This window comes from Lepisma saccharinum, chromosome 15 (assembly GCF_977018435.1).
Source record: "Lepisma saccharinum chromosome 15, izLepSacc3.1, whole genome shotgun sequence".
Classification (NCBI taxonomy): domain Eukaryota; kingdom Metazoa; phylum Arthropoda; class Insecta; order Zygentoma; family Lepismatidae; genus Lepisma; species Lepisma saccharinum.
Genome location: NC_139243.1, coordinates 9,470,174 through 9,498,035, shown reverse-complemented (window position 1 = coordinate 9,498,035; position 27,862 = coordinate 9,470,174). Strand labels below are relative to the sequence as shown.

The 27,862-nt window shown below is 38.0% G+C and overlaps 1 protein-coding gene across 1 annotated transcript; it reads left to right on the top strand.

Moving 5' to 3' along the window:
* Positions 1 to 6,717: 6,717 nt before the first annotated feature.
* On the top strand, positions 6,718 to 23,919 carry LOC145999565 (transcription elongation factor, mitochondrial). Its single transcript, XM_083136577.1, has 5 exons — positions 6,718 to 6,917; positions 10,955 to 11,100; positions 12,945 to 13,161; positions 13,919 to 14,065; positions 23,446 to 23,919. The coding sequence occupies exons 1-5, from the start codon at positions 6,852 to 6,854 to the stop codon at positions 23,893 to 23,895; spliced, it is 1,026 nt and encodes a 341-aa protein (XP_082992703.1). The 5' UTR covers positions 6,718 to 6,851; the 3' UTR covers positions 23,896 to 23,919.
* The last annotated feature ends 3,943 nt before the right edge of the window (positions 23,920 to 27,862 follow it).

The following is a 27,862-nucleotide window of genomic DNA, read 5'->3' as shown; positions in this document are numbered from 1 at the left end:
CAGGAGGACGCGTTGCCCCCCCCTCCACACAAAGCAATTACTAACCGGAAAGGGATGATATTGTGAAACTCCAACGAAAAAAAGAAAAAAAAGTCTAACATCAAATATGAATAAAATTTAACATAAATAGGCTAATCCGGACTGTATCTACTTGAAATTTAAATGTGCTGCCACCGAAAATCGAATCTGAGGCAACTAGATTGCAGGTCGATAATGTTAATAGTACATTAACACGTACCAATTTTATAAATCGTGCTTCATAATGTTTTCTAGTTTCCAGTATGCAAGATTTTTACGTATAAACGAATCTAGCAAGAATTCAATAACACCAATGTGTTGTGTTAAGCAATAAAAATCGAATAAAGTGAATAATAATGGTTACATATTATCTACACTTTGATGAATACTGTAAACATTTGTAACGTACAACGTCTGTTACGTTTTTTGTATATTAAAACATGGGTCTCTTAGGACTACCACGGATCCTATTAGCTTCAAAGGGGAGACTCTTACAGCACTACAGAAAATGTTGGCTTACTGGTTACGTTAACCAATTTGCAAAATATTGTGTGAATTGTACTATTTTATTGTTGAAAACACATTTCTTTGACACCCGACAAACAAATGATTGATCAATGAGTTCTTGGATTACGGTGTCATTTCATACTAAGTTGCATACAGGGGAATTTTTTATCCTCTTTACATTATGAAAAAAATGTTCCTTAATGACTATAATATGAAATCAACTATACAGTGTATAAGGGGCCTCCTTCACCTTACTTCATCCTTGCTGAGTGAGGTCTCACGGGTGCCTGTCACCACCAAAGCGTACAAACCCCAAATATCAGGGTTTTTTTTAATACTGATACTGGTTTCTGTGAAAAACAGAATGGCTTAAGATGAGTAAAATTAGGAAAATCCACTCCACAGCAGAAGAGTTGACAGAATGTTTTGGCAAAAAATTAGGTTATAAAAAAGGCAAGGTCTCCTGTATACAGCATCGTGCCATGAAGACACATTTAGGGGATGTGTCGAGAATGTGTCTTCCAGGCGGCCAAGAGCACCTGCAGGACACAAAGGGGCAATTGCCCCCTTGATATCAAATTTTATAAATATAAATATAATACAATAAATATAATATAAAATTCGTAAAATTTTCTTGCTCGCTTCGCTCGCAGTTTCTGCTTTTCTTGCAGTTGTTAAGTTCAGAGCCGTAGCTAGTGGGCGGCGGGAGTTTGAACTGGTGCCGAACGATCTAAATGAAAAAAAAAAAAAATTAATGAGAATTCCATGGCGCCCCATGGAATTTTTTGTGCCATATTAAATCAATATTGTTTTCAGTTTGCAAAAAAAATTTGGATGTAAAAGATTTCTTGCTCGCTTCACTCGCAATTTTATTATTTTCTGTAATGCATTGTAAATTACCAGAGAAAGAAGTTATAACTAAGTACTTCACACTCTTGCTGCTAAACTATTTTGTCTTAAATGTATGAACACAATTATTTGAAGGAAAAGGAAGGCAGCATATTTCACAGATAATTTATTTATTCATTATGGTGCCTCTATGTTACTGCATTATATATATATATATATATATATATATATAGGATTCGGCCTACGTATAGGGCCGGTGGCAACCCACCATCGTGAGGAAATTGGGGAGCTCCGAATGAGTGAGCGGTAACCCGGTCGAGAAGACCTACAACGGCTGGGGGTTCGACGAGCTGACCACCCGTCACCCCAATACTGGTCTAAGATCTCCACGCTATAACAGGTGACGGAGGAACAGTGTGGGAGGGAGACCAGCAGTCGGTAGGTAAGCCAAGGCTCTCAAGGGCTGTCGCGCTGTGGGTTATTATTATTATATTAGATAGATAGATATACCAATACAATCAGTGGCGTGCCCAGGATTTTCGAAAGGGAGGGGTTACGTACACTTTTTCTGGTAGTCAGCTCTCATTTTGCCATCTTTTCCTACCTTTGATGTTCTTTTTTTTTTTAGCAATACTGGACCAAAAGGGGGGGTTATAACCCCCACCAACCCCCCTTTGGGCACGCCACTGAATACAATGAAACTAAACAGAGGGATAAAATGAGGATTTTCTTTCCCGACTGAACTTCCATCAAGGCTTTCGCCCCCTCCCCTAATCAGAAGGTCTCCTCACGTCTATGCCCGTGTCTGTGCAAGAATCTGGATCAGTAAAGAAAAGGATGGTGGTCGCTTTACTGTAAGGGGAGTTGTGGAGCACGTGGTGCTATTAACACAGAAGACCGTCACCGCGAAGTGGTACACCTGCCCAAGTAGTTCAAGCTCTCAAAAACACTCGTCCAATCTCAAAGGCAGACGCTTAGTTTTACCACCATTACAACGCTCCTGAGCAACGCTCCAAAGTTTGCAACGAGTATTTGGCACGTACGGGACTGAAAGTGCGGGAGCATCCTCCCTACGGTGCAGACCTCGCTCCATGCGACTCTGCACTGTTTCCTCACGTCAGTAACAGGCTAAAAGGAATAGATTTTCCAATGAAGAGAACCTTCTAAGGGCGTGGGATGACGAGTGTACAAACTTACCTGAGGAAATATTCCATATTGGTTGGTTCGACGAATGGTTTTGAAGGATGAAGAAGTGGTGGAAAGTATTTTCAAAGATTTTGAAAATGAAAGGTGTATTGCAAAACTTTCCTAGAACCTTTTCTATTTACACTCCAAAAGATACCTGGTGTAACACATATCACACCACAATTTTTATTGCTTTCTAACAGAAATAATAAATGTGAAACACTATCACATTTTCGTCATGTTTGGTAACTGACCCAGTAATCTGTCCTACATCTTTCACTAGCCGACTTCCATGGTGGGGTGGTTACACAACGCGCTGTGCAAACCCCAACCTGGGCATGGGTGTTGTTTGTGAGTGTCCCTAAATCAATTTCATATCATCACTCGTTCTCATCGTCACGATTAACTAGAAGTGGCAGTAAAGAGACGTTAAGTAATGTCCACTATCTCTCTTTCTCTCTCTTTCTCTACCACATGCAGCACTATTAGCAAAAGATAGATGTGTGAAACAAAAAATTGAGCAGTTCAAATTCCATAGAAATACATTCAAGAAAACATATCCAAACACATTACGCAAGATTTTTTTTCCCCAATTCTAGTACGACATTATGGAATCTAACACACGTTCCTTAATAAATCACCAAATCCATAAGTGTCTTTGTTAAGTTCCTAGAGCAATATAGGATAGAGTAGAGGCGGCGAATGTGGAAAGGTCGGCAAAAGTGGAATACCATGATATTTACAACTACATACGTCTACCATCTATCGGGGTAGTTTAGAACCATCAGACGGTATGTACAGATGGCAGCACTGAAGCAACCCCCGCCATCCACTGTGAATGTTTGCTGACAGAGCACATAAAGCTGTTTTGGAGGGAGCGGACTTTTTTTCGTTACCGTCGTTTTGTACACACAAAGCAAACACAAGGTAAGATTTCTGCAAGTGTTCTATGTGACATTGTTCACCAATGTCGTAGCTAAATAAGCATTGTCAATTAGGTGTCCTGGAAGTTTCCGTTATTATCTAATTTAAGATTAAAAATGAAGAGTAGTTAGCGGGTAATGTGGAATAGGTGAGGGTGGTTACCCTCTCTTTTTCAGGCCTTGATACAATTTGTTAAAATCACATTTTTATAGTTTTATGACTTCCTGCATGCAGTTATAAGGTACAGCTAAATGGCAGAGAATGTTTATCATGTTGTGGAGGGTTCAAGACACCCTCAAAATTTCTGCAACTTGTTAATGAGAACATTTTTGGCAAATATTCCCTTGACATTGATCTTATTATGCGGCAGCCATTCCTTCTTCAGCCCTTATTACTGTTCTTATTACGTAATTAGATTTTCCTAAACCCTTGCAGAAAGAAGATTGAAATTGTACCCATGTTAAGATAGAATAATTACTGTAAATGTATTATGACAAAAAATCCTATATTTCATCTGCATATTTAATGCTCAAAATGGTCTCTTTATATTTTGCAGTTTCACAGACCCTCCCAGAATGCCGAAAGGAGGAGTACAGCAGAAGAAGTGGGACCCAGAGAAAATGACGCAGGCAATGACAGCAGTCAGGCAAAAAGAAATGGGATTTCTGCGTGCCAGCAAAACATATGATGTTCCACGGACCACATTATTTCGATTAGTTAGAGAACATTCTGACAAATCTGCAGATGACGTTGCAATAATACGTGTAGGTCGAAAGCCAATCTTCTCTCCAGCCATGGAAAATGATCTTGTCAGTTATGTCTTAGAAATGGAATCTCGTTACTATGGACTCACAAAACGTGACATTTGTTCAGTTGCTTATCAATTAGCTGTTCGAAATAATGTGAAGCACCCATTCTCTGTGGTAAGATAATGTGCTGGTACCGACTGGTTTAGATTGAAATCCCACTGGAACCTAATTTGCGAGAGTAAATGGCTTCAGTCGCGAAAACGTGGCTAAATTTTTCAACAACTTGGAAGATGCCTGCAAGAAGTTTAATTTCCCCCCTGACCGTGTGTATAACGTAGATGAGAGTGGACTTACTGTGGTGCAAACCAAACAGGACAAAATCATTGCATTAAAGGGGAAAAGACAGGTGGGTACTCTGACATCCGCTGAGCGAGGATCACTAATAACTGTAGTAACATGTATGAGTGCGGGTGGTTCATTTGTCCCTCCCATGTTAATTTTTCCAAGGAAAAATGAAAATGTTCAACTGAAGAAATATGCACCTCCAGGTTCCATCGCAGCGTACCATCCTTCAGGCTGGATTCAACTCTCAATATTCACTAACTGGTTTCGTCACTTCATCAGTAAAGTGAAGCCAAGCAAAGATGACCCAGTACTCCTCATACTTGATGGCCACTACAGCCACACCAGGAATATTGAGGTTATTGACCTAGCTCGGGAAGAATCTGTTGTTATAATTTCTTTGCCACCACACTCGACACATAAGCTACAACCTCTTGATAGAACATTCTTGGGCCCTCTGAAGAGATATTACAACGAGGAGTTGAGATTGTTTCTCCGTAACCATGGGAGAAGAGCAACTCATTTAGACGTAGGAGAACTCTTTTCCAGAGCTTACCTACGTGCTCAGTCGGGCGAGATTGCTGTTAATGGATTCAAATGCACAGGGATTCATCCCCTGAATCCAAACGTTTTTAGGGATAGTGATTTCATTGGAGCTACCAACACAGCCAGTAATGACGTCTCTCTACCTCCTGATAGTGTTAATCCACAACCATCCACATCTTCGTCAACTGAAAATCCCACACCGCCTGTACAGGAAACAACTTCACCAAGTGAAAAGTCTACAAATGCTGTCTACACTCGCCGATCAACTCAACCCAACCATGCAGTAACACCATGGGATATATCTCCAGTTCCAACTACAAGTAATGCACAATCCAAGAGGGGAAGCAGAACCACTTCGTCAACTGTACTCACAAGAACACCTTATAAACATTCTCTACAACACTCTCTTCATGAATCAGAAAAGAAGAAGTCAAACAAAAGCAACTCGTGCAAGAGATGTATCTTCAAAGAATCAAATCAGTGTGAAGGGGAAGGAAAAGATGAAATGGTAAAAACCAGAACGCAGCGTGGCAAGAAGCAGGAAGACATTGCACGTACAACAAGTGAATCGACCATTGAAAGTGATGGAATCACCTCTGATCATTGTAGTGTGATTGGTGAAAGTGTAGGTCCGAGGAACCCAGACACTGAGTGCTTGTTCTGTGGAGAGAATTGGTCGACTGATGTTCCAGGCAGTAAGTGGATCCAGTGTTTATTGTGTGAATTGTGGGCCCATGAGCTCTGTAGTGCATCAGAGGGAGATGTGTTTATTTGCGATTTTTGCAAGTAAATTTGTAGTTTTTCATTTAACTGCATAACGAATGTCGAATTAACATAAATGAACAGAACAATAAGGCTAAGTGTCAAAGTTGTGTAATCTCTGATTATGAGGGTAATGTGGAATACTGTATTCCACATTACCCCCACTTTCATTTTGTTGACATTTCGCACTTTATTCACTAATGTTTTTTTCTTCAAAAGCACATTAATTATTTCAAATATTCTGAGTGTTTTTTTCAAAAAGGAATGTGTATTGTATTTTTTTGTTGAATTTTCATATCAAAATGTGCACAAATAAAGTAATTATAGTTCAAAACAAAAACGGTATTCCACATTTGCCGCCTCTACTTTATATGTAATTGTGAAGAACAGTGAGAATTCCAGATAGGAATGTGTTCTATATTTTTCACAGGAAGGCAGTTGCCCCCCCTGCCCCCCTTCTAGCTACGGGCCTGGTTGTGATAATGTGGTGCTCAAACATGAACAATTATTCTTCCTCATTGAAAACCCTACAACTGTACTATAATCATATACCTATGCATTATCATTATCTTCGTTATTTATTGGAACTGCAGCTTTACTATGGCTTTACATTTTGTTCTTGTTCACCATTCTAATACATCTGCTGTGCTGACCTACACGGCAAACGCATTTAACGTGCTCTCGCACCATCTAGCAGCATGCTACCGAACTTCTACTAGAAATAAATATGTAATTTGCTAAAAGATGTCAGAATTCTACTGGAGCACACGAGCCGACCCGAGCATATGCATCCAGCATGCCATCTGTTAACAAAAACTGGAACTCGATGTGCACAACACAATGCACTACGCACTACTCTCAGTAATGGTGAAAAGTGTAATTTGTAGGTGCAAGTGTGTTTTCTTACCTGCTTTTTTACTTATTGCAACACAGAAATATGTTGATTTTGTAGTTCAATAATGCCACAAAATGTGGAGAGGAGTATTTCTTACGAGATTGATACAATACCCGAAACTGAGGACAGTTTTACGTGTGGTAAGCAAAACATCGGAATTATGTAATTCGTGTACAAGGTTGATTATAATAATAACATCGTCTTTATTAGAGCGGGCGTGTTTCAGCCTCGAGGGCCGCTCTTACAACAAATCCTTGTCTGGGTGATTATTACAAAGTAAAGTTAAAGTGGAATATATGAATAGGTATACCCTGATTATATGTAAGTTGGATGAACACTTAATATAAAAATATAAATTTAATAAAAATAAGAGGAAAGAAAAAAGGATTACATGTATAAACTACCCAAATGGGTAATTATGCGATATCGCCCGAACACCTGTCACTCGTTTATTTCGTTAATTTTAGCATTGATACTTACCCATTCTGCATTGTGGAAGATTTTTGAAGGTGAAGTTATGCCTTTTTCCATAAAATAGTGTCAACTTTTCATATTATGAGTCATTATTTGTCTTCCCTGTTCCGCTTGGGTAACAGACAATATGGCGTGCACTCGTCATGGATCATCGCGCGTCGTGCTTGTGTTTTGTCGATTTGGAGTGGGTATGCAGTGTTTCGACCTTCTTAACCGAAAAATACCTACTTTCGTGTTCATTATGTCATCACAAACCATTGGCGGATAGCCTCAAAAAACCATTCACGATAGCCCCACAAACCATTGACTGAGAGCCCCTAAAATTATTCACTATAGCCCCACGAACCATTGACGGATAACCCCAAAAAACCATTCACGATAGCCCCAAAAACCATTCACGATAGCCCCAAAAACCATTCACGATAGCCCCAAAAAACATTCACAATAGCCCCACGGACCATTTCCGGCAAGGTTAGGTTAGGTAAGCATAGTTAAAATAAAAATTCTTGTAAAAAAAGGCACGTTTGGAAACACTGGCGAGACCGCGTGACTTTCGACGCGCGCGGCATCTGCAGGTACATAATGGAAACAACAGCATAATGTTGTCGCTTTACAAAAATGCAAGTTCCTTACATAAAAAGTTATTATTTCCATGAAGTTTTCAGTTTCCGCGAAAGAAAATACCTCGAAGAACTTCAACAATGCTACAGAAACTGATTTCAGTAAGTAGTTTCTTCTGTAAATTTGAAGAAATCCGTTCAGGCGATATCGCATATTTACCAACTAATGAACATATATTTTGGGGTATGGCTTAAGATGACCGGACCACTTTCAGATTTTCTTCTTTTTTGGCATACTTACTAATTGAGGCCTGCTAATGACGAATCTGAAGTTAAAGTTTGTTGGAAATGTCTAGCAATTGCAAAATAATTGGGAACCATTGATGTGGTTATTTTTGTTTCGGTTAAGTTAGGCAAACATAGTTAAAATTTCGTGTCGTGGTAGTATCAGGATCTAGAAATTGCAAAATAATTGCGAACCATTGACGCTAGACCCATGAACCATTGCCGCTAGCCCCATGAACCATTGCCGCTAGCCCCATGAACCATTGACGTGTGGTTAGGTTAGGCAAACATAGTTAACATTTGGTGTCGTAGTAGTATCAGGAATATATATATTTGCTTGTGAAACAAAAAATTTCGCGGAAATCGACTGTTTCCATTCCGAAAACTAACGCCTTATTTTCGCTTATTTTCTATTTCTAGACGTTTCCGACAACTTTTAACTTCAGATTCGTGATTAGGAGACCTCAATTAGTGAGTATGCCAAATATGAAGAAAATCAGAGAGGGGTCCGGTCATCTTAAATCGTTCCAAATTTTGGTTTTGTACACAAGAATAGCTGATTTTTATTCCATTTATCTGACATGAAATTACAACAAGGTACATTTTGCACTCACATGCACTGATTGGCCCAAGTGCCTTTTGTTTTATTGCGATTTCATCATGCTATGTTTCGATTTCCATTTACGTCTGTTAACACATACTGCAGAATTTTAGCGATTACTTATGTCGGAGTGTTTGAAGATTTTGTTTAATTCATGCTTTCGTAGTTAGCTTAGGTGGGTCAGGTTTAGTTCTCTTAGCATTAAAATAATATATCTCTATATGCTTTCTAAAAAAAAAATTTCTAAATTACTTCTACATTAATTTCGGTTCAAGTTCCGATTGTTTAATACTGAATTAATCATGGTACACAAGCATATTTTACATGGTTCGATTTATATTTGTGTCTGTTAACGCATACTTACTTCAGAGTCTTCCGAGAGCGGGATGGCATGGGTTCAGTCTCGGGGTTCTCAGTCTGTGTATAGGACTGGTGGCAACCCACCATCGTGAGGAAATTGGGGAGCTACGAGTGAGTAGCGCAATCCGATCATGGATATCTCCTATAACGGCTAGGGGTTCGACGTGCTGACCCCACGTCACCCCATTACAGGTTGAAGATCTCCAATTCTCTAGGTAGGATTGTGGAAGGGGACTGGCAGTCAGGAGATAGACCAAGGCCCTTACGGGCTGTAGAGGCACGGATCATTATTATTACTCCATGTTTTCTGGAGAACAATTATTCCTTCTGTATATTCACATATGATTATTTGCGAGCAGCCATTTGTTTACTGTCTTGGATATGGACTGCTGCTGTCATCTACATAATGTCCCTAAATGCTTTCGTTGTTAGGTCAGTTGAATCATGTTTAGAACTCTTAGTATTAAGATAACATCCCTAAATTCTTGGAACACCTGATTACGTAGCATATGGTCTCAAGTATGAAACTCCCTTCTAGCCTCACATGGAAATTTGAACTCCGCACCTGAATTTACCGCAAACTAAAAACAGCTACTTGCTGCAAAGCACAGATTCTTGCATAACCTACTTTTCAAATCATAATTATTTGTTTAAAAAATATATAGCCTATATCGGAGTGAAGCTTTTAACTGTGCAAATTAGTTTTTCCAAAGGTTGAGCTTACTTCCACAGTTATTTCCAGTATTTTGAACCACTTCCAAATTCTCCAATAAAACTTTGGAGCGAATTTACAATATCGGACCCCTCAACGATTTTTTGTAATATTTCGCATACTCGCTAATTGAGGCCTCATAATCACGAATTTGAAGTTAAAATTTGGGGGTCACGTGTAGAAATTGCAAGATAAGCGAAATTAAGTGTTCCGCAATCGGAACAGAAACCCTGGATTTCTCCACGAAAACAATGGTTATTTCAATATTATACGTTTTAGACCGAAATTTTAACTATGTTTGCCTAACCTAACCTAACCTTACCGTGAATGGTTTGTGGGGTTATGCGTGAATGGTTTTTGGGGCTATGCGTAAATGGTTTGTGGGGAACCGTAAAAGATGTCAGTTTCATAGCACTTGAGCGACAAATTTTAACTACACAATCATGATTAAGTGTCCTAAATTGTTGACTATGCGATATATGAATGAATGCCCTGTATTATTAATATGTACCCAACTAAAAGTTACTAAAAAACTTACGAAAGAAAGAACTTTATTTCCTACCTTCAAAGTTGCCATCTTCCTCACACCACGCAGATTGCGGAACAAGTGAATGGTATGTTGAACAAACATGGTTTCCATGCTTGTATACGGAGAACGATCACGGTAATTGAAAAAGCTTATTTTACAACTTCTACACGTCAATTAGCAATTTCAACACGTCACCCCCACATGTTAACCTCAGATACTTCATCGGGACTACGTATTTCGTGAGTATAAGAACTAGGATAGAAATTACGGAAGGGTCCGGTATTGTAAATTCTTACCAAAACTTTATTTAAAAAATCCTTAAACATTCGGAACGTTACCCACCAGTGATTTTTGTACACACCCCTAATACCTCCCAAAATTACCTCAATATCATTTTCTCAAAAGCACAATTTATGGCCAGTTTGGCTCTAAATTAACATTTGAACCCCTCAGATGGACAATCCTGGATAAATCACAGATAAACACATTATGGTGTAAATTGCTAAGTATTGATTTATATTTGTAATTAATAGTAATGTCTATCTCTGTACAGTACTTCGGGTCAGTTTATCCATACATGGAAGCCTGACTATGTTTGTATATTGGATCTTGAGAATTCACCTATGTTGACGATATTTTTAAAATTACAATTGTAGCCAACATGCTGTTACAGCAGGGAGGAGAATCCAGTGTCTCATCACACAAAGATACCTGGACTCAATTACACACCCGAATACAGCAGCGAGCAGCAGGAAGAAGTGTTGCAAATTCTTAATGGCAGTAATGCAGCAGAATTGGCTAAGTATGTATACCTCACGTTTATGGTATTTAATATCAAAGTAGCATGCTAGATTCTGAATTGGGTAACAGTTCGTTATATCAGAAACACATAAAAATAGGATATTTTGTGTTTTGCATGGTTCATACTTACCAATTGTGTATTGCGGAACATAGTTCAAGGTGCCATTATGATTTTTACACAACAACAAACACAATTTTTCACATATGGAGTAGTTTTTGTTATTCCTTTTTTCGCTTCCGTAACACACAATATGGAGGGCAGAGGTTGACTAGCATTGTAGGTATGCAATGTTTCCAACCTTCTTCACCGAAAAATGCCTACTATCGTGTTCGTCACGTGTGCAAATTGTACATTATGCACGGGTAGCTGACGGATAGCCCCACGAACCATTTCCGATAAGGTTAGGTTAGGTTAGGCAAGCATAGTTAAAAAAAGGGGGATTGGAAACAATGAAAGGGGGTTACGTCATCAAATGTATGCAGCATCTGGTTCACATAGCGAAAGCAATGGCACTTGTGCGTCGGTGAGATATTTCTCTTGAAAAATACATGATTTCCCGATCAAATAGATTCCATGATGAAAGAAAATACCTCCACGAACGTTGGAAACCTTAGAGAAACTCATTTCCGTAAGTAGTTTCTTCTGTAAAAATGAAGAAATGTCTCTCCGATATAACGAACTGTTACCCTGAATTGTTTAGCAAAACTTTTAATACTTTTTTCTTCATTTATAGATTTTAAATCACAAAGGGGGGTGGGCTGAAACAAAATTGAGTGCTTTTAAATTCTGTTCAATTAAATTTAAGACCGACCACAAATCTTCATCAAGCCAATTTTGTTAAACAGAAGTTAGGTTTGAGTTATGTGTGTATTGTAATTCAATAAGTAAAAAGAATCACTCAACTGATTTTTGTGCATCCTTAGGACCTCTTTGTGCATCAGGTCAATGAAACATTATTTTCTTTGCTGATTTGTTGCGTTTCATCAATATATGGCTTGTATTAAGTGCTTCTTTGAGTTACAAGTACCACATGTACACCAGCATGTGTTCATTTTCATTCAACCGCTCGATGTCCATTTGTTTCTTAATTTATGCCAAGCAGTGTATGCATATATCATACATTTTATAAACCAAAGAATTATTCTCTTTCAAAAATACTTGTGGGAATAAGTTAGCGTACCTTAATATTTTTGCGGTTTGTTGAGTGGTCATTGTCATATGCTATGAAGCCAGAGATCCCAGATTCAAATTTTACTTAATGTATGTATCATTGTGCAGAATTTTCAGTGAAAAATACTGGCTTGACCATGACTTGAACCTGGGTCTCTGGCATACCATTCCATTGCTCTACCAAACAGTGAAAGCAAAAAATCAGGTGAAGCGATGACTTACTCAGTAGCTCAGTTGGTAGAGCAATGGAACGATATGCAAGAGACCTGGGTTCAAGTCATGCTCGAGCCTGCATTTTTAGCTAAAATTTCTCCAAATCTTAATGTATCATTGTACTTGTCCCTTCATGCATTCTAACCATTCATCCTCACCGTCACAATGACCAAATATATATATATATATATATATATATATATATATAGCTTTTCCTCCATTCCTTTCATCAAAACACTTTTTAAAGTTGAAAACACATGTCCAGCTTCTAAATTTGACGAGAGCAACAACTTACATACCTTAAACCCAACAGATTCACATTCTACGAACTTCAAACATTAATTCCCTCATTCCTGATGTTTCATACGTTCACCTTATCTTTCTGTACATTTTGCGGATATCATTCGGTGCAAGAAAGTGAGGTCACAAACTATACTTACATGTTTACTGTATTTGCATAGGTTTAACGTATCGAAAGTCCGTGTGAAGAATCTCAGTTCATATCGGAAGAAGCATGGGGATTTCAGGTCCCTTGAACAGGTTTTGGAAGTCGATGGGTTTGGAGTGAAAATGCTAGAGAACATATGCAACAGCATTTTGTCCGGCAGTGATGTCGACATTGGGAAGAACAAAAGACTTCAGTTGATTAGTCCGTATCTCAGCGAACAGAGGAGAGATGTAAGTAAGAAGGATAATATAGAAACTTTAAAAAGTATATAATTTGAATATTGGTCATTCCATGTCAAATCAATAAAAAAATTTTTTAGAACTTTTAGGATTCAATTTTTAAAATTTTTAGTTCAAAAATTGTAAAATAGATTAATATGAAGACTCCAATATGAACCACTCAGTTTATATTTACAGTTTTAACATGGAAGCAAACACATTTAGCAAGTTTAACATACTGTACAATACTAAAATATAATTTCCAGGAGAAGCCATTGGCATCCCATCATGAAATTTGTCATGCAATTAGTATCTTGAAAACATTTTTAAAAAATGAAAATGGGTATTTTTGAGATTTTGGAAAAAAAAAAGTTTTTGAAATGTTACAAGATTCAAATATCACAGTGATGTTGCATTTCGAATTAAAGCTCATTAGAAACATAGTTTTGATCTATAGCTGTTTAAAGATTTCAAAATGAAATTTTTTTTGTGAATTTTGTTAAGTCAATAGGTCAAACACTAGTGCCCAAATAATCTGAAATTTTAGTTCTTGTAAACTTTACATGTACTACCACTGTATCAAAAATTATCAATTTCTGAGATGTCAATATTCAGATCATTGGATGATTTGATTTGGTACTTGTTTGAAGCCTTATATATATATATATATACTTGTCTGCATAAATTATTTCCTGGTAAAGTTTGCAATTCTGTCATACATTTCTCTTTGATAGTATTCATAATCCAAATTTGCCTCGTCTCTTGACAGAGCATTCACAGTGCCGTAGGCATGCGATTAGGGTTCGACTCCATTAGCTGGGCCCACATCAAAAGAGGAGGTGATGTCCTCGATTGGGATACTACAACCATGCAGAGCGAATCAAAGAGATTGCAGGATGCTGCTTTATTTGAAGCTGTAAGTATTACTTGTCTGATTTATTTTAGGGATGGCCACGAAGTCCAGATAATGGATATCCAGATTTCAAATTACCCGATATCGTTTTGGATGCAATGGATAATCTGGATAATCCAGATAGTATATATGTCCAGATAGTCTGAATATCTGGATAACCGGATAGAGCAGATGTGATGAAGTATTTCTAGAAAATCCATACAGTGAAATATGAAAATGACAAATAAATGACCTTGTGAATAGCCTGTAAAACGGACAAACGGTAAAACCATCCGGATACAGGGTTTGTCCGGAAAGTAATGAGACTGGGTCCAGGAAATAAAATTTATTGATCCAATTGGTACAACTTGTTAAAATTCTTCAAAGTACTCTCCTTGGCTATCGACACACCGCTGCCAGCGCGATTTCCACGCAGCGTACGCCTCCTGGAAGTCAGCTTCCGACAACCCCCTCAGAACACCCGTCGTTGCTGCTTGGATGGCCAAAACATCGTCAAGACAAAGACCTTTCAAGCTTCTTTTGAGCTTGGTTAATAGAGAAAAGTCCGCTGGGCTGTATGTTGGCTGCAGCAACGTGGATTCTAGCCAGTAATGACATCACGACGAACGCAGTGTGACTCTGCACGTTATCGTGATGGATCTTCCAGCATTTGGCAATCTCCGGTCGGACCCGATTGACTCTGTCTCGCAGGCATTTGAGGACTTCCACGTAGTAAGTTGACAGATTCAGTTCTTCAGTTATCATTCTCACACTCAAACGAGGGTCTTCGTCCAAGAGTTCCTTCACTTTGACGACATTTTCGTCCACACAACTCGTCGAAGGGCGTCCAGAGCATTCGTCGTCCTCCACGTTTTCCCATCCGTTCTTGAAATCTCCATGCCAATGGAAAACCTGGGCTCTTGACAGGGCTTGGTCCTGGTAGGCCTCCTTAATCATGGTGAACGTCTCTGCAGCAGTTTTTCCAAGCTTGAAGAAAAATTTAATGGCGTATTGTTGCTCAAGCAAACACTGCATTTTGAGCTTCCAAAAATCTCGACTTCGTTTTTAAACATGGTTCATGCGATAAGCGACCCTTACTCTACCAGAGCTCGGAAGCGACAGATCCGGGTAGCGTTGGTTAGCTAAGATTCCCCACCACCAATCCCACTCGTGGCGGATGCGCTGTTGACGACTGGAGCGCCGTGCAGTGGCCAGTCTCATTACTTCCCGGACAAATCCTGTAATACAGACAGACAATTCGGATCATCTGTATATATGAATATCCGATATCCAGCTTTGGCCTCCCTAATTTAATGTAATAAATAAATTCCATTGGTTTGTGGACTTATTTTCTGGAGTGTGACTATAGCAGAGAATTTTTCCAATTGTGTAACATTTAATTTGGTACTTTGACATGCACAAGGTCTATTATGCTAAAAATTATAAACCACCAATGACGTCAAGGCACTATTATGTAATTTGACACTTTAAATCAGAAAACCTATCCAGTACACACTTAATAGACACGTGCAGAATTTAGTTTGTATAAAAATCACGAGTGTACCATGGCGGTACCGGAATTATGATCAAAACCTGGGCCAGAGAAAGTGTTTGGAATATGCACATAAACTCAAACCATCACATCCTCCTTGTCAAAATACGACTGCAAGTCGCAGCGTTTCAGCTTTGCTAATGTAGGTTGTCTACTGGGCAAGAATTATCCATGAAATGTCTTCATATGCTAAAAGTATTGCAGTATCTATTAATCCAAACCCAAAGAAATGTAGATTTTTATAAAGATTCTGATGTATATTTATCATTGCTATTTTTCCTTTAATCCTTTCTAGGAAGATGAGGATATTGATGGTTTATTTGTGGTGAAACATAAACCCAAACGCTACCAATCATTTTGTTAATTTTGCTTGCCGAGGAGATTTTACAGTATCTAATAGACAGCAAACCATGCGCTGGCACAGCCAACCTCTGTAGTGGAATGGTTAAAGCAGCATGCTCCCATCACCTGGGGGCCTGGATGGTCTTTGTGATTGTTCAGCACTCATCCTCATTGTTGTGATTAGCTAAAAGTGGCAGAAAAGTAATGATGAAAAACAAAAGTCGATTTAAAGCAAACACTGCACTGGTGCAAAAGTGACAAGGTTTTCTCGTCTTACCTAAAACTCAACTCGGCTTGGTGTCATGCTTCCACATTTTCATGGAAGGAGACCCTCCTGTAATCTGAAGATTATTATTAACTCATATGTAGCTCCCCTAACGATGGTGGGTGTCTACTGTCCCATACACTGGCCGAAATCTCAGGAAAAGTTTTCTGTTTATCCCTGGAGTCTTGAACCTGCGTTACACCACCTTGAATAACGTAGTGTGGAAAATGACCCAAGAAACTGGTTCCTGAGATGGATGAGAACATAGATGGCAGTGTGATCAGTATCGGTGCTAATTTTCTGGTAACAGTAGGATAAGCCGGAGACACATTAAACTCGGTTGTTTTCAAATAAAAATCATTGCTACTTACCTGATATGCATAGCGGAAGATTTTTCAAGCTGGCCATAACTTTTTTCCATGAAAAACACGTTAATTTTAACATTATAATCATTTATTGATCGGCGGGCAAATCTTGACTCACGTTGTCTATTGTCAGCTGATATGCAGTATCGTCAGCTGATGTGCAGTGTTTCCAAACTTATGAACCGATAAATGCCGCACAAACTATTCACAAAAGGTTTTTAAGCGAAAATTGAGGCTAAACTGTACTTTACGTCCTTATCTGCATGGTGATTGCTTCTTTGCACTCGCGGTGCGCCGATAAATGCCGCACATTTATTCACAAAAGGTTTTTAAGCGAAAATTAAGGCTAAACTCTACTTTACGTCCTTATCTTCATGGTGATTGCTTCTTTGCGTTTCCGCTGCGCCGATAAATGCCGCACAAACTATTCACAAAAGGTTTTTAAGCGAAAATCGAGGCTAAACTCTACTTTACGTCCTTATCTGCATGGTGATTGCTTCTTTGCACTCGCGGTGCGCGATGGTGGTGCGGCACCCGGCATCTCTTCGGGTAAGTACCTTTTTCTTTTTACACTTTCTTTTCACGATAGCCCCACTATCCATTCACGGGGTCGAGGTATGCCTACGAGGTTAGGTTAGGCCTGTTAGGTTAGGTTCCATTAGCACTCATTTCACCCCTAAATATGTGCTTCATTATCTAAACAATTCCTTAGTATGTTCAATCACGCATATCCGGACAACATCGGTTTTTCTCGATTTACTCTTTCAGGAAATTTTTCCTACCTTTCGGATTTACGTTGTTCACTTCCTTATAAAATAAGCTTTCCAACGATATATGACACGTATTCCTTAGGAAAAGGACGTAAACTAGAGTGTTACCTTAAATTGGAAGAAAACCCCCGCTCACACGTCATCTTGTAAAACTACCGCGTGGTTGCTACACTGTGAGGGGGTTACATAACCGAACGCACGGAACATTTGATTCACGTAGTCAACGGTAATGGCGGCACGAGCTATCGCACAACGGAGATGCATGATTGACGAAAAATACCTTATTTACAGGCAAAATACGTAGCACGATTCTAAAAAACAATATCTCCGGCTTCAGAAAGTCCTCAAGAACACAATTCCGTAAGTACTTTCTCGTCTTTTCTCCTGTAAATTTTAAGAAATCCGTCTCCGGCTTATCCTACTGTTACCAATTTTCTTATGAAAGTAATGCGGCTTTGTTAGTTTTTGGAATATATCATGTAGATTTGTTTGTCTTGAAAGGCGGTACGTGAATTGATGGAAAGAGTTATATTTGTGGAGTGATTTGCAGTCACGAAATGGCATTAATTTGGAAAGAAAAGTAAAATAAAATAAATAGCATGGTGCGTAACACAAGAAGAAACATCGCAATGTGATTCTGGACGTCAGGTCTTGTACTGTGTATTAGAGTTTATTTTTCTATGTTAGAATATAAATAGTATCCTGAGATATATTTCATACCAAGGTGACAAACTACAAGTGACTAGAAAGCGAGCAGTCGGTAATCAATGCAGCCTTTTGAACCGTAGGGGGACAAGCTCTGATTGCACAGTTTCCTCAAGGAGATTTTAGACCAAAGCGACACGCGACAAACTATATGAGGATTTCACACCAAAGCGACACGGGTCCTTCGGTCCAAGGCAACTTTAATACCGAAGCGAGATGCGACACATGTCGCTTGGAAACGAGCCAATCAAGAGCAACATTTCACATTGTAAAGGCATGACGGGCAGCACAGGCCAGCATTCGGTTGGTGAAATCCTCAAGCGGTAAGTGTCGCTTTGGTGTGCAATATCCCGAAAGCAAGACACTCATTGCAACGCGCATGCGCGAACAACAAACCACGGCAACATGTTGCAAGCTATCGAGGAAATGGCCCAGTTTGAGTGACACACAAGCAACACGTGTGGCTTATCGTGTCGCTAGATCTGTTCTTCGCACAATTGGCAGCAAACGCTTGCTAATAGACTGAAGTGCCGCTTCAAGGCTGTCGTTTGTCACTTAGTTGGGAACTTCCCCTGTAGCACATCGGTTCGGTCCGATCACCCTTCCTTTAAGGAGCTTTCCGACCAAAGTAACAAGTAGCATGCGAATATGACATATGAACGTGTCGTTTGCTGTTTCGACCCTCATGCGCAATGAATGCTATTTTACAGTCTGGAAGTGTCTGTGTCACTAGTCACATCAGTATAAACATCCCGTGTCGCTTGTCCCATTGGTCTGAAAGTTTCCTTACACTCATGTCGATGGCATTAAGGACGTTTTATGGGTTTCCCCTTGTCGTTTCATGCAATCATCATTATCATCATTGCCGCGATTAGTTTAAAGCTGAAGAAATGAGACAGTAAATATAAAAAAATATAAATGCTTCAGTGTGTATATCTTTAAAAGAAATGATGATGATGATTATAATAATTATGAACCTAATTCTTACACAAAAATTTAGTTACCAAGAGCATTCCTCGCGTATTTTTTCTCCCGTATTATTAATGAAAGTATAACGATAACAGGACGTGGTCGACTCTATAGAATGTTCGTTAATATCTTCGCGACCACTGAACTAAATATCATATCAATTATCACATTCATAGAAATACTTCATGTAAAAGAATCAGACGTTGCAGCGAAAACTCCATTTACTTCCATTATAAGCAGACGAATACCATGCAGCTGTACCGACACCAGCGCCTCTAGCGGTATCATATTCGAGTGGAACCAGCCAGAGAGCCCAGAACCGTGCCGTTTTCCACACTACGTTATTCAAGGCGCTGTACCTGCGTGCATCCTGGAGACCAAAACTTGACAGCTTAAAACACATGGCGGTACTCTGTAAAGGTTTTAATTTTCTTAAATGTTTTTTCTTTGTAATAACATTGGTCAGTCTGTGCTTTCTCATAGTGCATAAATCAGTGCAAAGTTTACTTAACTTTGTGTGAGGTTCGTTAGTGAAATTTTCATGTCTTTAGTGTACAGTGAACTACTTGTTAATATATATTCAAGGTTCCCACACACCTGGAAAACCTGGAAATCTCAGGGAATTTGAAAAAAAATAAATACAAATCTCAGGGAAAATCTTGTAATTGATTAATGGTTCCCAATGAAGCAAAACTGAGGAATTATAATATGCTCCTGTCTGTGGATAATCTAAGCTGTTGTAGCATTTCTCTTTCAGCAAGGAACTCATATCTATTTGTTTGTCCATTTCTTGTTTTTAAATGTTTTTAAATTTTGCACTTTTTAAAATTTAATTAACCGATTTCGATCTTTTACATGACGTAAAATATATTTCAAGATGTGGAAAACGCATAATAAAGATAACCTGATGTCTAAAGGTAACTGTGTCCCGTTTAGGGAAATATTTATTTTCTGCCATCTTTTTTGTACAATATTGTTGATTGTGTATTTACTGCATTTAGAACAGAATTTTAAATATTTACTTACTAGTGCCATATATGAATTACGTACTGTTCATAAATACTCGTACATATTTTAAGTTTTTGATCATGTTCAACTATTGTTATAGTCATGACATAACACATGAATTTTTACATGCCTCAATAGCTCACATATGTGTAAAATGGAATTACTTGTAGGACCAGCAGATCTACATTAATATCATGTAGTGAAATAGTTTTCCCAACAGATATGCCAGAAATTGAATATCATGAGGTGAAGGGCAGTCGAATGGTGTATACTTATCCCCCTCCCCCATCACACTTGCATTTGCAACTGTCACTAACTTACCATTACGTACTAGCATTCCTCACTTCTTCATCTTAGATTAGGCTTGGCTTGTTTTGTTCCTGTCATTATCACTGTCACTCATAATATTACCAATTCTAAAGCATGTTTTTCTTGCAGGATATTTGTAGAGTTGGTATTTAAAGGCTCAGGAAAAGTATGTCTACTTTTCACTAGTTTTAATCCCCGGTGGATTGATCCAGGTGTCAACCCAGAGTGAAGTGGCTAGAGGACGTAAAGGACAGTCGGACACAAGCAAAGTGTAAAACTTGTAAAAAAGTGTTTGAACTTAGTAACATGGGACGTCAAGCTATAGTAAGTCATTCAAAAAGTGCTGCACACAAAAGAAATACTGAAGCTCAGTTGCATCGATCTGTGAAAAATTATTTCCTACCAAGCACAAAGTTTGATGGCCAAAATAAACCTTCTAGTGCTGCAGTAAAAAGCGAGTTAGAAGAGTCAACACTTTCAGTTCCTTCACAAAGTGAACCAAAATCTACTTTGGAAAATTTTGTTGTGAATGAAGATGTAAGAGCAGCAGAAATTATGTGGACTCTAAAAATGGTCATGGGCCATTGTTCCTTTAATTTTCAGGCAGGCTTAGGATACATTTTGAAGAAGATGTTTAAAGATAGCAAGATTGCTCAGCAGTTTACACTTGGTCCTACGCAAGTGTCATATTTAATTTTGTATGGATTAGCACCATATTTTACAAATTCTCTTAAAGACGATATTTTGTTGAGTTCCTCCTTTATTGTGTGCTTTGATGAATCTTTGAATATGATTGTTCAGTGTGAACAGATGGACATTGTTTTGAGGTACTGGAATATAGTTGATACTAATGTGTCCACCCGGTACCTCACCTTAGTATTTTTGGATCATGCAACAGCCAAAGATCTTCTCGGCAAGTTTCTAGAAGCTTTGCCATCTCTGCCTGTTCAAAAAATGGTTCATGTTTCAATGGATTGAACAAATGTAAATTGGGCTTTTCTCCATGAATTGTCTAAACATCTGGTTTCAGATGAAGAAGATCCAGAGCTACTATCAGTTGGTAGCTGTGGTCTTCATGTAATGCATGGTGCCTTTCAGCATGGTCACAAGAAATCTGGGTGGAGTGTCCATGAATTTCTTAGATGCATCTATTATTTCTTTAAAGATTCTCCAGCTCAGCGTGCAGATTACACAAAAATTGCTGGCAAGACTGATCTGCCTCGGAAATTCTGTGCTTCTCTGTGGGTTGAAAATGTAGCTGTTGCTGAAAGAGCTATAGCCATTTTCTCTGACTTGAAAAAGTATTATCATCAGAGTAAATGTTTCAAGGGATCATACTGTTTGTCAAGAATTATGGCAGGGCTTAATGATCATTTTATGCTTGCAAGGCTCAATTTCTTCATGACTCTAGCTAGCTCATTTGAGCCTTTTTTGACAATGTTCCAAACCCCCAAACCTATGTTCCCATTTCTTCATGACTCCCTAGAAAGTGTTGTTGGAGATGTAATGGGGAGATTCATAAAAAGTGACATCTTGAACAATGCAAAAAATAGTTTTACATTAATGCAAATTGATGTCAGGAATTCTGACAACTTGATTCCTTTGACAAAGATTGATATTGAAATTGGTGCCAAAGCTGCTTTGGAAGCTAAAGAGGTGAATGAAAAGGAGAAGCTTATGTTTTTTACTAGCTGCAGAATTTTTTTGCAACCAACAACAGAGAAGATTGTGGAATGTAGTCCCCTTAGTTAAGTTCAGGTTGGTGAGAGCCGCCAGTTGTTTAGTTCCGAAGCAAATGACTCAGTTTCCAAAGCGATGTGCTCAGCGCATGGAAGACCTGATACAGGAACTTCTCAGGAGAAAGAGAATGAAGGCTGTAACTGGTGATAAAGTAATTCGCCAGTTTAAGACATTGTTGCACAATGTCAGTAGTGAAAAAGAATTAAAAGAGACGTTTTGTAACTTTTCATTCAAAACTGATGCACTAGATTCTTTTTTTTACAGGTGTCATGAAGGGCAAGGAGGACTTCTCTGAGTTATGGAGCACTGTTAAGTTGGTTTAGATTTTATCACATGAAAATGCATATGTGGAAAGTGGGTTTTCTGTAAATAAGCAGGTTTTAATAGAAAACTTGAAAGAAGAGTCTGTTGTGGCTATTCGGCAAGTTTATGATGCAGTGAAAGTGGTAAGAGGAGTGTCAAATGTAGAAGTAAGCAAAGATATGATCCAGAGTGTTAAAGGTGCACGTATTAGATACGAAGAAGCATTGCAGAAGATGAGAAAGAAATGTGATCACAAAGAAAAAAAAAACGTAAAGGAAGTGAGATCCATGCTTTACAAGCCAAACAAGAAAAGATGCAAGAAGAAGCAAAGGCTATTGCAGAACAATTAAAAAAACTTGAAGCTTCTGAGAAGTAAAGTTTCTTAATTTGCTGTATCAGACATTAAGTACATTTCTTGTTTTATATTTCAGTCTCAGTAACTTATTATTCCTTTTTAAATTAGTACTAATAATTGTCACTTCATTTTTATGTTTTAAAAATTCCAATAATTTGTTTGTCTTAATTATTATTGTATGCATTACAGATTAATTGATATTGTATCCATTTATAAACATTATGAAAAGTGTGAAAATATTTCAATTTTCAATGTTCTATATCAGATATGTTAGAAATTGTTTCAGAGGTGTTTAAAGTTCTAGAAAACTGGTCATCTTTGTTCTTAATTACATGCAAAGAAGTGTAATTTTATTTTATTATTGAACTAGTTTTGTTGTTTTCACCAGAAAACAACAGTAATAAAGCTGGTGAGAATGATATGGCTATGAGGGGAAATGGAGGAGGCCATTGTAAAATTATAGTAGTCATTTACTGTGCATTCAATACTCTGGAAAAAATATGAGGATTCTGGAAAACTCGGGGGATTTGGAGTTTGCGTGGGAACCCTGTATATTGTAAATATTAAGTAATTGTATTATAAAAATGTTATTTTTATCCTTGAATTTTTGGAAATTTCATCTTGTAATGAAACTATTCTTGAGCAAAAAAGTTTTGTGTAGGCCACACTGTTCTGTTCCTAATGAAAAAAGGGTGTATAAGAACACATCTCTTTGTTGCAGGTTCTTAACATGAAAAACAGTTTACCGTCAGCTGACGTGTATGTGTTAGAAGGTTTCCCCAACACGATGCCACAACCTGCTTTCTTATCATCATTCATGCACCTTCGGGAATTGAAGGCGATGCTCCTGGCTCTCCTCAACAGTAATTTCAGTCTTGCTGGGCAGCATCAGGTGTTTTTCATGAAATCCCGAGCAGTCGGAAGACTCTTTAAGATCCAGGTTGGCTCGGAGCGTGTTTCGGGCCAGTCGGTACTGGAGAACATTCTAGATGGATCGGACAAGCATGCTGTGTCGAGTGAGATTACAATGCCTATGGAATTGCGTGAGCGTTATCAAGAACAATCTGGTTCGGTGAAGGAACAAATGTGTCAAGCACTTTTCCTCACCATGGCATTTTTTGATCTGATTGTTTATAGGAGGCATGAAAGTTTAGATGCTGTATCTAGGTAATAAATATGTATTAATTTATTTAGATGATTTTTTTTAAATGATTATAAAAATATAGATAAGTAAACCTTGTTTCAAGTTGTAGGATCTCTACTACTAGCTGGGTTTTGCAAAATAAATGTAGCTGATTTCCATGGCAGAGTGGTTAGCACTGTGTCATACGACACCAGGGGTCCCAGGATTGATTTTGTTTATTTTACTTCACTTTTCTGCCACTTTTGGCTACTCGCAAAGATGAGCACGAGTGTTGATATGAAATTGATGAAGGAGGACCCAAAAAACACCGATGGCCAGACCAGGATTCGAAGGCTGGACCCTTGATGTTGTATAGAGCGACCACAAGGAAAAAACCTTGGTCGGAAAGTCTCCATGCAGCTTTCCCTTCTTCCTTTCAGCTCTGGCCATAAGGAAGCATGGTCCACTCTCCCCCTCCCCTCCTCGCGGGAGTATGGTACACAGGAGTCACGGGTCTGCTTGTGGTTCCACTATAGTACGTTGTACTAACCACTCTGTCATGGGGACCAGATAGGGTCGTGGGTTTGAATCCAAGCTGCATTCTTTGCTAGTGTCCTTTCATAAAATTTCATATCACCCATCCTCATCTTCGCGATTCCCCAAAAGTGAAGTAAAAATAAACCCAATGAAGTGTGGGCTGGCATTGGACTTAAGATTTACATGACATATATTGTTACTGTATCTTGTTATTACTTTTAACACACTTCATACAAGAATTACTGTCTCTTGTTATTACTTTTAACACACCTCATCAGGGCTCGAAAAATCCAGGTTGCCATGGCGACTAAAAATTTCAATCTGGCGACTGTGATCTTTTGCTGTAATATTGTCTTTTTTTGTAAGTTTGCATGTACGAAATTTTGAAGATTCTAAGTTCAAATTGCAGTACAGCGTAAGTTAGCATTTCTTTTTATCAACAACATATTTAGCAAATTATTTTTTTATCAACGTTGTGAACATTCCATAGAATCAGTAACAATTTCTTACTCTTTGTCCGCCAACCCCCCATTTCCCGATTTCTCACATGATTTAGCGATGTTTTGAATACGGTGATGCTTGGCTTCTTGTAGATTGATCGATTTTTGATTGACTTCCTTTATTTTACTTCACCTTTTGTGCCACTTTTGGCTAATTTCCGTAGATGGGGGATAAGTGATATGATGAAATTGATGAATGAACACTCACAAACATCCACGCCCAGGCCAAGATTCGAAACCGTAACCCCTTTTGCTTCATAGCTAGATGTGCTAACCACTCCACCACGGGGGCCGACTCAGCTTCTTATAGTATGCACAATTGCTAGTAGGTGGTTTCCTGGTGCCTGATTTTCAAAGCTGGCGCCTAGCTCTGAAAAAGATTTTTCGAGCACTGCACCTCATACAAGAATTACTGTATCTTGTTATTACTTTTAACACACCTCATACAATAATATATTTGAATCTTGAACCTGGAGCTACGACAGGGGTCCTAGATTTGAATCTCGGCTTGGGCATGTGTGTTCTTTGCGAGTGTCCCTTCATCATATCATCACTCATCTCTGCGATTAGCTACAAGAGACAGAAATGTGAAGTAAAATCAATCATAAGACCCAAAAGTGGTAGAAATGCAACATAAAACAGCAAAAATACAAAAACTGCTGCTCAACAAATGTAATTTCTCAGAATTATCAACATTGTAGCATTTTTTCGAAAATAGAAAAAATGTTTGCTCTTTTAGTGCTAACACAGGGAAAGAGAAACAACACTTTTATTTATGTACAAGTCTTTGTTTTTTGTTTTTTTATTGTGATTCAAGATCATCTTGGGCATTGATTTGCCTACAACAGTGTGAAATTTGACAGCTACAAACCATGAGAGGCTCCTGGAGCCCAAAAAAAGTGCTACAAGTTACAAACAATGTACACACACAACTTATACTTGGGCAACGGCTAATTTTTTGTTTCTTTCCTTTGCAGGAATTCGAGGGGCGGGGGGGAAAATACACAAAAGAGGCAAAATATTCAATGTCCAAAAAATACAATCAATTTACTCTCAATAAAGTCTCGCACCCACACACGCACGCAATCACTTCCATTTTTTTTTTAAATGGTATACTCTGAAAAACTATAATTTGTTCTGTAGTTTCTTTTCATTCTGAGTACTTTCTGCTCACAATCTGTCATGATGGCAGTGTCTTCAAAAACATGTCTAGAAACTCTGTTATTTGTTTCTTAAAGATACATAAAACTGGACACTTACATGTAACTAATTATTGAAGTCTTTAAAACACAGACAATTTTACAGAAAGACAGATGCACTTAACAAAAAAAAGTCTGCATTTTTCTATAGGAACAGTTCAGTATTCACTTCACTTTTTTTTAGTATGCTGCATAGCAGCCTTGTTTTTATAGTCACCACAAAACATCACCTTCTTTCACGTCAACTAAAAAGCATAATCTATAATACATAGCTATCTCTTTTATTACTTTTCTCTAGCATAAAAAACTCTTAAAATTCTACTCATTTTTTTTAAAAAAAGCCTCTTATTAAGGTGTTACTTTTCTTTAAAACAATAAAAGGTATATATATAATATATATACACACACATCCCATGCATACACACATACATAATAACAATAGGTTCATATAAGTATTTGTACTTTTGAGCAAATACTTTGTGATGTACAAAGACATTTTTCTTTTTATATATTTGTCTAATATTAAAAATACATAAGACATAATATTAATAATCCTTTGGAGCATTTATTATTTCTTCTTTTATTTTTTTACTATGTTTTACACAGTAAGAAATATCACCGAATCACTGGGTTTGGACTCAGAAAAAAATGCACCATTTTCTCTTAAACTTATGGTTCATTCTGGTTCCCACATTACATTTTGCAGGTTCATAATTGGGGATTAAACTATATCTTTAACAGTCAAATAAAGCTTTAAACATTTTTAACAATAATTTAAATGCTAAGGGTATAACTTGCACAATATTTTTTTTTAAAAAAAAAAATAAAGAAAACTGTTCAGTTCGTTATTTCTGCAGTATAGGTTCTATTTTAAAAATTATTTTTAAGTGTACCACAAGAACTCAAGTCCTTTGTACCCATTGCACTAGCATTGCAGAAAGGGTACCATAATTGACTTTAGCGCTATGAATTTAAAGACATGGTTAACCATAATATAATTAAAAGTCAATAATTTTATCGGTACATTTAAATTGATAAAGTAATGCGAACATCAGGGGAAAAAAAAGTCTCAACAGGCCATAAGTGATTCATGAGTTATGGCTTTTTTCTCTCTCCCCATGAATCATGTAATGTTTAGTGAAGCATGAACATCCATTGAACAGAGATTTACACGTAGTTTGTAAATGTGATGTTGTACTTAATCTGTCTATAACACACATTGGAAGTTGGTCTAAATATTATCAAAAATAACCTAGGAGGAAGGTAATATGATAAAACATTTAAGAATTGGGCTATAACGACCCCATTCAGGGAATCTAAAAAAAAATGACAAACAGACAGCTTGGATGGCATATTTGTTGAGAATATGTACGGTAGAAATATGGACATGATGAATAAATGATATCCCAATGGAGAGTCCTTAAAACGTCTAGACTATATAAAACTAGCCAGATAATGTGCATGGTCAGATATCTGGATTAAATATCCAGATAGAAAATAATCTTATATCTGAGGGCCTCCCCGATGGTGCAGTGGTAGCGTCGTTGCCTTGTAATCAAGGGGTCCTGGGTTCGATACCCGGTGGAGGCACAAGTGGTTCGGATCCCACTTTAAACTGTAGGTCCGAAACCGATTAGCTTACTGTGCATAAAGTGGACTTAAAACAACAAAATCAATCCAATCAATAATCTTATATCTGGATTTGGCCATCACTCAAAAAATGATGCATATTATGACTTCGTCTGTTGCATTTATCACAATTTCAGTGTCATCAACCAC

Excerpts from the sequence above, each read along its gene's own strand:
- LOC145999565 (XM_083136577.1), top strand. The coding sequence starts at position 6,852 with ATGTGGAGAGGAGTATTTCTTACGAGATTGATACAATACCCGAAACTG. Across the intron at positions 11,101-12,944 it reads AATGCAGCAGAATTGGCTAA|GTTTAACGTATCGAAAGTCC; the intron begins GTATGTATACCT and ends GTATTTGCATAG. Across the intron at positions 13,162-13,918 it reads TCAGCGAACAGAGGAGAGAT|AGCATTCACAGTGCCGTAGG; the intron begins GTAAGTAAGAAG and ends GTCTCTTGACAG.